This window comes from Phycomyces blakesleeanus (assembly GCF_001638985.1).
Source record: "Phycomyces blakesleeanus NRRL 1555(-) unplaced genomic scaffold PHYBLscaffold_42, whole genome shotgun sequence".
Taxonomy (NCBI): Eukaryota; Fungi; Mucoromycota; class Mucoromycetes; order Mucorales; family Phycomycetaceae; genus Phycomyces; species Phycomyces blakesleeanus.
Window position 1 is genome coordinate 85,562 of NW_017265171.1, and position 14,786 is coordinate 100,347.

The window sequence follows — 14,786 nt, forward strand, 5'->3', positions numbered from 1 at the left end:
TAACAAGCAACATCAAAGTTTTATACTCTATAACGCTGATAGCAAGGGCGTAAGTAGGTTACACTTGGCAATACAATGTATTATATATACAAGAGAAAAAAACATTATTGATACTATACAGTTTTCATGTATCAATTATCTTTGGGGGTAGTTATCAGCTTTATATTTTAAAGTTACAAAACAATGTAGCCATTTTGGTCGAGGTGGCCAGGCTGAAAATCTGTCATTATTATTTAAGGGGATGGAGACTTTGCCTGTCTTGCCACCATCTTTATTTTATTTATGTATTCTTTATCATTAGCACGCTATTGGTATGAATAAGATAAAAATAATAATAATAAAGAAGGAAGGAAAGAGAATGCAGGGATATCAAAGTCTTCGTCTCCTTGAATAATAATGATAGGTCGTAGGCCGACGACCTTTGCTAAAATATTTGGCAGAATAAGTGGTATTGAATTTTACAGACGGCCAGACAGTCTATAAAATATGTAGACATCGAGGCCAAGGGCGGAATTGAGTGAAAAGACAAATGGGAATGTATTTGGAAGACTCTATAGTGTACATTTAGGGCTGCGTATATTCCATGGGTTCATACTCCATTAAGGATTCATCAGAAGAACGTTTTTAGAGCTGTATGAAACTGATAATAGATATTGACTGAGAAAGCTGAGAACTTAAAGGGAAGTAGAGAAGTAGTTGGCACCATAAAGCACTTTGCTATTTGGGAGTAATCAAGGTTGCGTAAATATAACTTTTGGAGTGGAAATCCTGTATCAGTCAGTTTACCACATTATTGGATATTATTCATTTTCTTTTGTCTAATTTCCATTTTCGATTTCATCCAAAAAGGTAATCTTATTTTCTGAAAATTAATTTTGATTCGTCAAAAAAAAAACTAGCATCGTCTGAATTTAGAGTGAAATAACTATATATATTATTGTTATTTTAAGAAAGGGACTGGCAATCAAAGCTATCAGAATTCAAGCCAAAAATCAGTGGAAGTTCTGTGACAGAACACAAAGTTCTGATTTTTTTTTTTACTTTTGCTAAAACTATTTTCTTGTATTCTATCTACACAAACACATTCTACTTATGGCTGACAGAGGAGTATGTTTTCATCCAAATTCATTTTCCAAAAACAAATAAAAAGAAAGAAAGAAACTCATCTCATTTCGCTTTATAATCCCATCCTGAATACCAATGTAGGCACACAGAGGTCATCATTCCGCCGGACGAGGCGGTGAACGTGGACGTGGTGGACGAGGTGGTGGACGAGGTGGTGGACGTGGTGGGTATCAACAGTCGGGTCATCCACAAAAGAAAGAATCAATCTTGGATCTTGGAAAGTACATGGAAAAGAAGGTGCGCGTAAGATTCAATGGAGGAAGAGAAGGTAAAAAAAAAAGAATATAAAATAAAGGGAAACAACTGCATTGTGACCATAAAGATAAGTATGGTATGCGTCTACTTATATAAATGGACTGTATATTGCTATTTGATAGTGGTTGGAAAGCTGATGGGTTATGATCCACTACTGAATTTGGTTTTGGATGATACAATTGAATATACAAGAGGTATAGTACTAGTGTGCTTACATGAGAAAAGAGAAGCTTATTTCTCTTGGTGCTATCTGTACTGTATAGATATGGAAACCGGGTATGTAACAAACGAGACCAGAGAACTTGGACTGGCTGTTTTGCGTGGCACTGCAGTTATTTTGATATCACCCTTTGATGGATCCGAAGAAATCGAAAATCCGTTCTTGGCTCAGTAACCTTTTATCTCTATTTCTTTCTTTTAAAAAAAAAGAAGAGGAATAAGAAGAAGAAGAAGGAGGAGGAAAATTGTGTGTTTCAAAGACGATTGTATATGAAACTAAAATGATAATAACAATAATGATAATAAAAAAGAATAAAAAGAGCAATAAAAAGATCATCAATGGTATCAAGAATACAGCAGTGTAGAGTATTGCTACACGCGTATTCAATACTAGAAATAAATGTCAACTACATTGTTGGAATGGGATCATCAAATCATACAGTTTCTTAAAAACTAAAAAGTAAGAACTTGGCGCATCTGTCTTATTAAGAAATATATGGACTACATATAAGAATATAATCAACAGATTAGGTATGTACCCAGTAAAGAGCTTGCAATACTATAAAGCCATTAGATACAAATCCATAGAATCCATAAATTAAAAACAAGATTGTTTTACCACCCTTTTCTCCCCAATTTATGCTGTTCTTCAAGGTACGAGGAAATTGTATCGAAAGAATTGACAAACTTTCTAAAATAAGGACTGTAATTACAAAAATCGATATACTAAACAAACATACTTGAAGCTCATTTTCTATAGCCAATATAAAACAAAGTATTTTAGTAAGAAATTAATAAACAGATGCTGAATAGCAATCTGGATGTTATATAACATAATGCAATTCCCTCGTACCCTGGAGAACTGCATTAGTCTGACCAAACCAATTTCTTTCAAGCACCGAGCGTTTGGCTAGCTATTTTTTTTTTTTTTTTTTCTTTGGTGGCAATCGGAGGGAAAGAAATTAAATTTGACTTAACTGTGTAAAACTCCATACTGTTATTTAAACACTCGCACACACACACAAATAATATCTTTTTTTAATATATTTTAATTACCTTGGTGTACACACAATATGTACGGTAGGGTTATGCAAGCCACAAGACTTGGATTCACTTCAAAGTCATTTAGCAACCAAAATGTTACAACATTGCTTCGATTCCAGAACAAGAACCTTGGGCATTTTTATTCTTCTTTAAGGAATCCTCGTGCATTAGGTACCCAGCTTATTAATTAGCGTCTTTTTTTTTGCTACATTGACAACATTAATACTAATGATACTAACAATATTTTGTACATACGATCTATAATTATTATTATTTCTTTTTTCTTTTTCTTTTTACAAAAAATAAAGGTCCAAGAGGCCGAATTCTTAATCGTGTCACTCCACCAAGACCCATTCGTCCTGTTCTGACCAAAGAGAACAATATTTCGGAACCGAGTACAAAAACGAATTCTGTAGAAAGCAATGTAGAAATCCAATCCAATGAACACTTTGCTGCTGACCCTGCGAATGTTCCTGTTCATATTCCCTCTCAACCAGGCGAGGTTCTTCAACCTCATTCACCTGGAGCAGCTGTCTTGACAAAATCTGCGCTCGTGGTTGGAAGAGAGTTGGAAATGATGAACGTATTTTTGGTAAAGGACACTCAAAATATTGACTATATGGTATATACATACATATCCTCACACCCGCACTCGGGCACATATGGATATAGGGTTATGAACAGGCAAACAAGTATAAAATCATGGATCCAGAAGGCAATCATGTTGGTTATATCGCTGAGGAGGAGGGATTTGGAAAGTCCCTGTCTCGTCAATTTCTTAAGACCCACAGACGCATGAATGCGACCATTCTTGATGCACAAGGACAAGTTGTTTTCAAGGTTTGATTGTATTGAAACAATATAACTATAGTTATTTTTTTAATTTTTTAATTTTTTCTTCAAAATAGATCGTTCGTCCGATTTCACTCATCAACAGCCGGATATTTATCTACACTGCAGATGATGAATTGATCGGTGAAGTACAACAACGATGGAACCTGGTCAGAAGAAAATACGACTTGTTTACAGGGTGAGAAACCAACCTTTTTTTTTAAAAAGAAAAAAAAATACTCGATTGTGTGGGGAAGGGGTTCAATTTATTGATAATATTAATACATGTCTCATTAGTACAAACCAGTTTGCTACTATTGATACACCTTTTCTCGGATGGGACTTTACTCTTCAAGATCAGAACGGTGGCACCCTTGGAAATGTCAGCCGAAACTTTGTTGGTTTTGCTAGAGAGGTAAAGTCTGTAAACACAGAGAGATTGTATACTCAAATATTTGCGTAGATTTTTACAGATTCTGGACAGTATGTATTGCGTATGGATGCAATGGAAGACAGTTCAAGAGGCATGACATTGGATGAACGCGCGGTAACTCTTGCATGTGCCATCTCAATCGATTTCGACTACTTTTCACGCCATTCATCACATGGGTAATATTATGAATCATAATGACTATGTAGACTTTATAATTTAACTGTGTGTATATATATTTACATATTGTAGTTCTGGTGGGTTCTTGCCTTTCCCAATCTTCGGAATGGGTGGGGGCGAACACAGAGAAGCCGAACAAGAACATCAACCAGGAGTAGATATTGGACCGGCTGGTGCTGCAGGGATTGGCTCCGGTGCAGCAGGGATTGGCTCTGGCGCAGCAGGAATGGGTTCTGATGTCAGTGGAAGCCAACAACAGGACAATTCGCCATTTTCGGATCCTTATTCTCAACAGGGATCTGAGGGTACCACAAATGAATATGGAGATGTCTGGTTGAGTGATAAAGAGGCAGGTGTAGACTCTCCAGAGGATGGGGCAAGTGGGATTCTTGACAGCCTTTCTGACTTCTTTGGGAGCGATTAATAAATCCTCTCAAAATCTAATACAATCTCTACTAGATAAAAGTATATTTTACACAGAATTTATAAGAAGAAAAAAAGGAATAAGCCGAGATATATTTCATTATAAACGGAAATATTGCGTCTCTTAATTTAGTGAAATGTAGAAGACATTATGGTTATTAATATGAGTTTGTCAATGCAGTGCAGACTTGTTTAACGTTGTCATGCTGGTTTATCTATTTTCACTTAATAACATATTCTTGAAAGAATATACATATATGTATACGAGGTAGACGGGCTGTTCCTATTGGGACAGTCTAAGAAGCAATAACCATACTATTCTAAGAAAGAAAGAACCATTTGTTTAAGTTTATTTAAATATTTGATACTAAAACAAAAACCGGCACAATTCATACAAAAATTTGAAAACCTTGGTTCAAATAAAATAGCAATAATTGTACGTGTGATGTTTAGTTTCCTTTACTTTATTTCGTATATTGTATACTCATCTTCAAATATCTATGATAATACTTCTTCCTGAAGTTTCTTATATGCTTTTATACTGTTATCAACTTTAAGTATTTACTACCCCTTTGCACTACCCGTTTGTCTAAATTTATGAAACCTTTTCAAATTTCTATATTTGTCTTGATGTCCAGAAGTTCTCTTGTGTAAATTCAATTGCTATATGATGTAATATTCTATTCCTAACTTTAGATACTTCTCTACTGTTTTTTTTTCAATTAGACACGCAATTAATATTGACCACAATACGTGCAAGAGCCAGAGATTCAATTGATAGTTAAATGTTTACTTGGCTCTGTTGTTCATCTCAATTGGGAACACAATTATATCGTGAGTTACCTGGGTAAGAGTAATTCATAAACTTGTTTTTAAAAATATAGAAGGAACAAATGTAAGTCATGCACAGAGATATATCCCTTTCTTTTTAAAGATATAGAAGATATATATATATATATATAGTTTTCATGCAACGCCATAAAGTATAGTTACTATGGAGACTAATATTGTATGGATCCGAAACTTACAAGATAGAAAAAGAAGTTTTCCAAAATGTCTCAAGAATACATCTTGTAAAGAATTCCCTTTTTCATGGTTTTTATAAGACTGATATTGAAACAATTAGATATTGACTGGATCTCATTACCACAAAGTTTATATGCATAAGCAAGTATTCATCTAGTTGTCTTTATATTTGTTTAAATAGAAAGTACTTCGGACGTTCTTTATAGGTTAAATTTTTAAATTATTTTCTAAAACTCTAAAAATCTCACTTTTTTTTTCAATCTTTTTTAGGTGCTGTAAGAAAAACTTATTAAAGAAAATCTAATGCATTACAAACGTGTCAAGTATTTCTTTTGTTTAGACAATTCTAAAGGTATCTTGCTGAATACATGTCCTTTAGTAGTCAGACAAACATTGACTGGACTAGCTTAAATTTTCACATAGCTTTACTTAGTAGAAGAGAAAAAAAATATAATTTCTCGTTCTTCCCAAATGTTGTTCTGAGAAAAAGTTTGTATCGAAAATGGACTTTTGGAGCAAATATCCCAGATTTCAGTGCTTAATGATTTTTGATAGTGAAAAAGAATACAAATGTTTTGATCAATATTTGAGTAAGAAGTATAAGACAACGGTTAAATGATGGATCCAAGCACGCATCACTAGGTTACACGTGTAAAAACAATTTTTACTTGACCAATTCATACCTATAGCAAATTATGGTTACATGTGTACCGATTATGATACAGAAACTTTAACTTGAATCTGTATATTGTAATTAAATATAATTAGTAATGGTATCCAGCTAATATATAATCATTCCAATATTAACCTTGTAAAAATTATAAAAAAAGAAGTAAAAGAAGTAAAAAGCCCTTTTTTTGTGCAAGGCTAATACTAAATAGGAGCACAAGATTTCCTCGACTTGTTATATACTGGATGAAAAGAATAAAATAACATCTTCAATTCCGGTAAAAACTCAACTGAACATACATTCTTAGGTCAAATTTTAAAAGAACAACAAGGTCACATAAATCATACTTCTTAATAATAATAGAGCAGATAGTCTCAACTTTCGTAATATATGACAGTTTAATTATTTTCTACCAATAACAGATACCTTTACCTTTTACCTCGATCCCGTTTAAGCATCTCTGCGTACTCGGAATTTATTAATTCAAGTATTTCTTGAAAATACATCTCCATGTACTTCCCAAAGTAAGCTTAATATCATATAAGCTACACAGGCTATGCTTTTTGGACCTCATTCTATAATTTATATAATTCCAAGTATGTTCCATCGAGTTCAGGCCAGGGCTATGCAGCAGTCTACCAAGAAAAAGCTGGAGTCCATATTATTTCATTCATACTTTAGTTACCCTGTTCATACATGAGCCTACATTGACCCCAAAAAGTTTAGGCCGTCTTCGGTCATCTTTTTAATTGAGAGGAAACAAAGGAGAGGGAGAGATATGTAGCTTTCAAGGTTTGGATGTATACTTCTTTGAATTCATATATATATATATATATTTACATGATTCGTAAAATCGCCGAAATCACTACCATAGGGGTAACCTAAACCATAAAGAACCACCCCAAAATTCATTTCCGGCAAGACAGAATTAGATAAGATAATGGTAATAGTATACTAAAGAGGGTTGCAACATCCATCCTTCTTGTAGGATTTTAATATATTTTAATCAAGCCATATAACGGAGTTCCAGTTTATGGTGTTCTAGGGTAAATGGTCATTTGCCAGTTCCAGATGTTTTCTTATTTTGATTAGTCTTTAAGACCTTTGACTTTTCAATAGAAAATATCCGAGAAAATAAAGACGTTTCTGGAATATCCGGTTGAGATTGGATGTGTTTGATCCCTTCTAAGTTCATTAAGGATCTATCTCTCATCCATTGAATTCAGTCTTAATCTTTTTCATACAATTCGTTATTTTTGTAATTGAGTACTCTGGCTATAAAAAAAACTTGTTGACAATGAGCATGTATAAGATTTCTGATGCTCTTGTATACAATAATCACGCAAATGAGACACTTTAGAGAGCGTTTAAACACATCACAAAATTTTGTCGGATATTTCCGTTAATCAGCAGAAAAAAGACATTTCCTGCTGCCATTAAATTTTACATATCCAATCAATATGTTTTCTTTTCTTCTTAAAACCTGATGTCAAAACAGTTCCTCTTTTCTTCTTCTTCAAATATTTGTTCTGTAAATTTAAGTCTCTATTCAATCTGCCCGGAAATATATCGTATTCACATTTATGAGTTCATTATATAGCTAATAAATTTAATCAATTTTAATAATAATAATAATATTTTTTTAAACTAGTATATTGAGATGATTTTGAAGTTAATACAGGTAGAAAATAGAATAAAGGATAGAAAGCTCATTATATATATATTTTTAAAGAATAATAATAATCTTGATCGATTACAGTATAATGGATTTAGTTTATACTTTAAATAGACGTATATTATATTATTATTTAGCCTAGCATTTAAAAAAAGCATAACATAACATTATATTATATTATATTTTTCGTATTTAGCCCTAATGATTTATTTATAATTGTAAATCATTCAAATTACGAGTCTTACATGACTTCACACAAGAACAATCATAGTAATGGAAAGCACGGATTTCAAAAACGAAGATTAAAACGACAAAGGCTTACATAAGAGACTTTATATTTATTCTTGGTTTTATTGGTCGAAATCCAACTTTGAATATAGGGAATGCATATTAGCACACAAATAATATTAAGAAGCGAACTTGTTCATTTGAATCCCTGCTCTTTTTTTTGCATCTCTTTCTCATCTTATTGTCTTTTTCTTTCTTTCTATTAAGATTTTAATATTTTATTTTTGGTGCCTTTAATGAATACAAATCATGGTATGTTTGAATAACTTCATATATATATATATATATATATAGCAGGGTATTAAATACCAGTACAGAAACAAATTTGGGAACTCAATGCAATCAGCTCAAAACACAATTAAGAAAAGCTTTACAGGTAAACGCCCAGTATATTTACAGCCAAATCTCAAATACTAATCAGATGCAGTAGCGCCAAGAGTCTCTTCAATACGATCTTCGAGTATATCAAGATCAAGTAAAGCGATTACGAAATGAGAAAGAGTAAGTAGCTGTGTATATCCTATCACATATAAAACTCTAATCAAATATTACAAAGCATCTTATTAGAAGAAATAGAAAGGAGCAGAGTAATAACAACAAGTTTTGACGACTCTTCTGCGTCAGATGTGGAATCCGTAAGATCAGTAAGCGATATAAGAATAACAGAATGGCACAAATTAATCATTTTGTAAAGCATACATCAGCCGCAGGCATCAAACGCGACCGCCTGCATCACGAAAGCGCCCACATCAATGATCAATCTTCATTTGTAAAGATACTCGGGCGTCCTAACAATCAAGTTAAAAAGCGAAGATCTCAAAAGGAAACCAACTCGACACATTCTACTAAAGCAAAGAAGAAGAAGGATCCAAATGCTCCAAAAGGACCGGGAAATCCTTTCTTTTTATATTGTCGTATGGAGCGGGATCGTATAAAAGAAGAGTCGGATCATGACATGAACTTGGGTGAAATGACTCGAATACTTGGTCAAGAATGGAAATCATTGGAGCCCAAAGAGAAACAGGTAAAAGCAAGGCCATTAATATTTTGTACTGGTATTGATTTTACTTCTTAGAAATACCTGGATTTGTTTAAGAAAGAACACGACGAGTACGAAGAGGCTTTACGATCTTATACTGCTTCTACCGAGAACACGGCCGAGCAGTCTTCCCCCTCCGAGGCTCATTCTGATCTAGTGGCGGATACACCAGTAGTAGATGGGAAATCACAGCCAAAGGGTGTCTGAGTTTATTATTAAAGCAAATATTCTTATTATTGCTACTATTCACAATATACATTTATTTGTCATTATTATATCTTATCATAAGCTCGTACAAGAGCTATTTTTGTCAAGGGTCCCGCAGATTATGGTTCAAGGATATCCTTGATTAGTTGAATTTAAGCCACGCATTATTAATGTATGGTATATTTGTATAATTAAACTTTAGGGTTTGTATATATATATATATATCAGAAAATATATTTTTACTCTTCTTGTAAATTAGATATCTTAGTCTTTCTAAGATGTTTCGTTCTCTTACTGTACGTACTTCTGCCAAAGTCTTTGCCAAGACACGCTTTTTCCATGCCTTGTCAACTTCCAAAAATTTTATATTTTCCCCAGAAGTAAAAAAAGCTCTTTCCAACAACGGTCCTGTGGTTGCATTGGAATCTACAATCATTAGTCATGGTAAAGATGATAATCTCGGTCATTAGACTGAACATTAGGTCAAGGCCAAACACTTAATTATTATTATTATTATTAATCCCCATTTATTATAGGAATGCCTTATCCACAGAATGTAGAGACTGCACGTGCAGTAGAAGATCTTGTTCGGGCCCAAGGTGCTACTCCTGCGACCATTGCAATTCTAGATGGAAAAGTTCACATTGGTATATAATCTGTCTTAGAGATTCTTCACATGTTAGTTGTTCTAAGGCGTAAAAACGTTTTATGTGCGTGTGTCTATGTACAGGTCTTGAAGATAATGCGTTGGAGAGATTGGGAAAGATTGGAGTCAAGGCACAAAAGACTTCTAGACGTGACTTACCCATTGTCCTTTCTCAGGTAAGAGAATAAAACTAAAATACGGGTTTTATTTAATGTATTCATAACCATATATAAACCTCTGGATTTGTAGCGCTTGCCTGGTGCTACGACTGTAGCTAGCACCATGTTCCTTGCCAGGGCTGCTGGAATCCATGTATTTGTTACTGGCGGAATTGGAGGTGTACACCGTGGAGCAGATCAATGTAAGCCTTAAATCTACCTGTTTGTGTGCATGTCTATTTAATCATATCAAAAAGCATTTGATATTAGCGCTGATTTACTAGAATTGGGAAAGACTCCTGTGGCTGTTGTGTGCGCCGGTGTTAAGAGCATTCTTGACATCCCAAAAACACTCGAAGTTCTGGTATGATTTGTATAGTAAAGTGGTTGAAGCCAGCTTTATAAACGTTTTGCATTAAAATATAGGAAACTCAAGGTGTGACTGTATCGACATTTGGGGATAGTAAGAGATTCCCTGCTTTTTACACACCTGATAGTGGTCTCGATGTAAGTCTGGCATTTAATAAAGTATTTTTTTTTAAAGTTTCTTTTAAATTAACATCCTGTGACCCAAATCACATAATCTCAGAGTCCTAGCCGTGTTGAAGATGCTACGGCTGCAGCACAAGCTATTTGTAAGTTAGTGCATCAAAATGAACATGTACATACAACCCATAAAGTTGGGTTCAGGACATTTTGTTACAGCCTACTAAACCGCACAATTCTTTACAAATATCGCAAAAGTGTCAAATCATGAACTTGGGCTGAACAGTGGTATAGTCATTGCTGTTCCAATTCCACGTGAATCTGCAGCAGATGCTCGCTTAATCCAGAGTGCGATTGATACCGCAATTGCCGAAGCAAGGTAAACCAAATACCACCAGTGTGTATTTTTGCTGTTCTAACAAACTCATGTGAATCTCTTTAGAGAAAATGGTGTTGTTGGTAAAGAAGAAACTCCATTTTTATTGAAGCGTATGGCTGAATTAACAAAAGGAGAGTCCCTTAATGCCAGTAAGTCATTTATAATGTAAATGAGACCTTTCTTTATTAACTCCTTTTTTTTTAAAAAAAAAAGACATTGCTTTAGTAAAGAATAATGCCATTGTAGGAGGAAAAATTGCCTATGAACTGGCCCAATTAAAACAGATTTCATAGATTGCGTAGACTGTAAAAGAAAATATATGAAAGAAAATAATCGTTTACATATTTATATATCCAAGGGAGGTAAAGAGAGAGAGAGAGATTGAAAACTTGGGTAGTGTGGAAGATAGGATTGCTTAAATGGAGCTTAAGATATCTTGAGAATTTTCGAGATTATGATTCATCTGGATCCACCTTTTCCAAGGCCTGAACAACATCGCGCCAGATTTGAATTCCCTTTTGATTTCACAACCATGAGCTTCAATAAGCAAGTTGCTTTTTTTTTTATAAAACATACCTGGTCGTAGAATTCAACCTTGCCATCAGTATATATTTTTAATGCTTCGTTCATTTCGACAGACTTGCTTTGTGTGAAAAAGTGATCTTCTTTTTTGACTTGGTCAGAAAATGCACTAGATACAATATCAGACTGATCCTTAGCATTTTTGAGCTATAATCATAAAGTTTGGTTAGGTTGTTATTAAAGTAAATATTATCTCTATCTCTCCATGTCTCTTAAGAAATCACCTCTCGAAGACGCTCGTCTAAGCGTAAGATCTTCTCTCGCTTAATCTTGTCAGTATCAGCTCCTCTGACTTCATTGATCTTTCCTGTAAAATATCCAGCAAAATTATAAGATCCTTCTCCAGGTCGACCCCTCATCATTTTTTCTTTTTCTTTAATGGTAGTCTGGTAGTAATCTGTAAGTTCTTCAACATCAAGCTGCTTTTGATCCCGTAGTTTGAGTACATCCTTTCAATCAAGATTATGATGAGATTTTGTTGATGAGATTTCGATTTGATTGTGCTTACCTTGAGGACACTATAATAGGCCATATAATCATGGATTTCACCAAGCCAGTCTGTATCTTTTGACGCCTGAGACAAATAAGCAAGCAAACAAAGAAAGTCAATGGGTATGCATATTTAAATGAACTAACTAACTAACTAGCTCACCATTATCCTGATGTTCTTTGCATATTGACTAACACCAGAAGCAAAATGTAAAAGGGTCTCGTTCATGTTTGCCTCGAGCTCAGCCAGTCCACGAATACTTGCAGAAAACTCTTCGTAATCATTGCAGAGATCTTTTTTTTTTAAAAAAAAAAAGAAATAATGAACATAGGTTTCAAATATTTATACAGAAAATATTACCGTCTGTTCTTTTGTTGGATCTCATCAAGGTCTTTTCAAGCAATTCGAGGTTTTCTTCAGTCCTCTCAATCCGCTCTTTCATTTCAACAAATCTCTCGTCTGGCTTTCTGAGTTTTGAGAATGCGTTTAACAAAGAGTCTCCTAGTGTGTCAATCATTGTTTCTTGACTTTCCCGGAGAGCACGAGCAGAGGCATCATTCTAAAACCGATTTGCTGGTCAAAATCTAGACACATATTCCCACATTTGTGGCATCGATTTTTATTCTTTTTCAGAAAACCTACAAAATCGCTCGATTCCAAAAACATCACAAAAAAGTTGGATCGGCCAAGTACAGGATGCCAGGATATTCTCTGTAGGAATCGTTGAAGACTTTACATGTTTGTATGTATGTATGTATGTATGTATGTGTATGGGTGTGTGTGTGTATGTTTTTTTTTACAATGCATTATTATTAATATTATTATGAAATTAATACAACGGAATGCAGTTTTGTACAGCAATATTTACCTCATTCGCCGTTTCTCGATGAATTCTGTTCCGAATCTATCTCCTTTGACATATTCTGTAACAAATGCACCCATTCTTTGTTGAGTGTTTCAAAAAGATACATAAAATCTAGCAATTCAATTACCCATTCGATGTTTATCTGGCAGAGGTGGTACAAAACAAGCAGGATAGTCTGCGTAGAGAACCTTTCTTAACCACACAAAGTCTTGGAATCTTCTTCGTACCAGCGGTTTCTATACAATTCATTTTCTTTTGTTTTTAAAAAAATTGTACATAATGCGAATATCTCTAATAATAATAATAATAATAATAATAATAATAGTAGTAGTAGTAGTAGTAGTAAAATAGGCTTTACATCAGAGGTTATTCCATAAGACACAAATGTTCCTTGCTGCAGATCAGTCTCTTTTCGTGGATCGCTGACAAAGATATGTTTACGAGAATACGTGTCTTTTGCATTATTTGATTGGGACACAGTTTCGCCTGTATTTTGTTGTCGTGGTTGTGGTTGTGGCTGTGGTTGCTGCTGATCATTATTATGCGAATAATAATCTGGTAAGGTTTGTACCGGTATTTGGATAGAATGTAGTTGAGACGTCTGAGGATCCAATAGCGGGTCGTCGGATATATCAATATCGACATTGACCGATGAAGGCTCAAGGATAGCAATGTCGATCTCGTTCGAGTGATGAAAGGTCTTTATTGGTTTTTTTTATTGTTATTATTGTTGTTAGCATGTATGTGCATGTACGTATATCATAGACAATTCAAGCATAGTAATATCAAACGTTTGTGAGATTGATTATGCGTAAGTAATAAGAATCGTTTTGAATCTACTAAGCTATTCTTGTCCTACATTGAATCCATCCGAATCATGAGATCCTAATGAGCCTTGCAAATGGTCACTCAAAGGATTATCAAGAATCAGTGAGCTTTGCTGTTCGTGCTGTTCGTGTTGTTGTTGGTGTTGTTCTTCGAGAGAGGATTGGGAGTTGTAGTAGCTGTGATTACGATTCATATCTTCTGTGCCCTGTACATTCCATTGTACATTACTGAATTCATCAGTGTCCGCCATGTTTGGTATATATAATGGAAAAGAAAGATATATAGATATAAAGAATGGAAGATAGAGAGAGAAAGGTCGAAGAATAAAATGCGTGGCTTGAAGTCAATACTATATGTTGTTATTTGTTGACTCGAATACTAATTTCTCCTGCTGTTGTCGTTGGTAGTGGTGGTAGTGGTAGTGGTGGTGGTGGTGGTGGTGGTGGTGGTGATGTACTGCTATTTTCTGTTCTTTCTTTACTTTTGAACAATAAAATATGGAAAAGAAAAAGAAAAGCGTATGCGTGTATCAAGAGTATATTGTTCATTTTTAGAAATTATTGTCGGCGTTTGACCTTTCTTTCTTTCTTTCTTTCTTGTTTGGTTTGGTTTGTTACTGCCCACACAACAAATAGAAAATATATCAAGTCTGAGGTTTACTTGCTATCATATTATGAAAGACATAATAGAGATTCAGTCGGTTAGCGAAAGAATCTCACAGAAACAGGTCATTAAATATAACAAGCGCAAATAAAGAGGCTGTTTCTCATAATTTATGATACAAATTCGCATATATCAGAAAGAGGTCCGTGCATAAAGGAACAAGAAATATATATATATATATATATATATATAAAAACTCATTTGGATGCTGTCCATCAACATTTATTTACCAATTTCTGTACAATATATATATATATATATATCTAGTTTATTATTA

At 34.1% G+C, this 14,786-nt stretch overlaps 4 protein-coding genes across 4 annotated transcripts; 3 read left to right on the top strand and 1 right to left on the bottom strand.

Annotated features, from left to right (window-relative positions):
• The first annotated feature begins 1,028 nt into the window (after positions 1 to 1,028).
• On the top strand, positions 1,029 to 1,922 carry PHYBLDRAFT_128865 (hypothetical protein). Its single transcript, XM_018429250.1, has 4 exons — positions 1,029 to 1,107; positions 1,207 to 1,393; positions 1,503 to 1,574; positions 1,644 to 1,922. The coding sequence occupies exons 1-4, from the start codon at positions 1,093 to 1,095 to the stop codon at positions 1,772 to 1,774; spliced, it is 405 nt and encodes a 134-aa protein (XP_018283729.1). The 5' UTR covers positions 1,029 to 1,092; the 3' UTR covers positions 1,775 to 1,922.
• Positions 1,923 to 3,106: 1,184 nt separating this feature from the next.
• Positions 3,107 to 4,508, top strand: PHYBLDRAFT_119845 (hypothetical protein; the record flags this gene model as incomplete). Its single annotated transcript, XM_018428712.1, has 6 exons — positions 3,107 to 3,235; positions 3,316 to 3,483; positions 3,552 to 3,673; positions 3,772 to 3,889; positions 3,938 to 4,083; positions 4,157 to 4,508. Coding segments are annotated over 6 exons (1,035 nt in total), but the record flags the coding sequence as incomplete, so codon positions are not given.
• Positions 4,509 to 7,143: 2,635 nt separating this feature from the next.
• On the top strand, positions 7,144 to 9,412 carry PHYBLDRAFT_175866 (hypothetical protein; the record flags this gene model as incomplete). The annotated part of the gene is made up of 8 exons (XM_018437595.1): positions 7,144 to 7,146; positions 7,855 to 7,884; positions 7,936 to 7,961; positions 8,461 to 8,542; positions 8,597 to 8,667; positions 8,723 to 8,801; positions 8,861 to 9,190; positions 9,242 to 9,412. The coding sequence occupies 8 exons, from the start codon at positions 7,144 to 7,146 to the stop codon at positions 9,410 to 9,412; spliced, it is 792 nt and encodes a 263-aa protein (XP_018283731.1).
• Positions 9,413 to 11,236: 1,824 nt separating this feature from the next.
• On the bottom strand, positions 11,237 to 14,373 carry PHYBLDRAFT_184076 (hypothetical protein). Its single transcript, XM_018438876.1, has 11 exons — positions 13,878 to 14,373; positions 13,377 to 13,718; positions 13,146 to 13,254; positions 13,022 to 13,076; positions 12,796 to 12,883; positions 12,514 to 12,712; positions 12,316 to 12,446; positions 12,172 to 12,237; positions 11,888 to 12,112; positions 11,658 to 11,810; positions 11,237 to 11,596 (listed from the first exon to the last, which is right to left on the bottom strand). Exons 1-11 carry the CDS (start codon positions 14,094 to 14,096, stop codon positions 11,534 to 11,536), a joined length of 1,650 nt encoding a protein of 549 aa, XP_018283732.1. The 5' UTR covers positions 14,097 to 14,373; the 3' UTR covers positions 11,237 to 11,533.
• Positions 14,374 to 14,786: the final 413 nt, after the last annotated feature.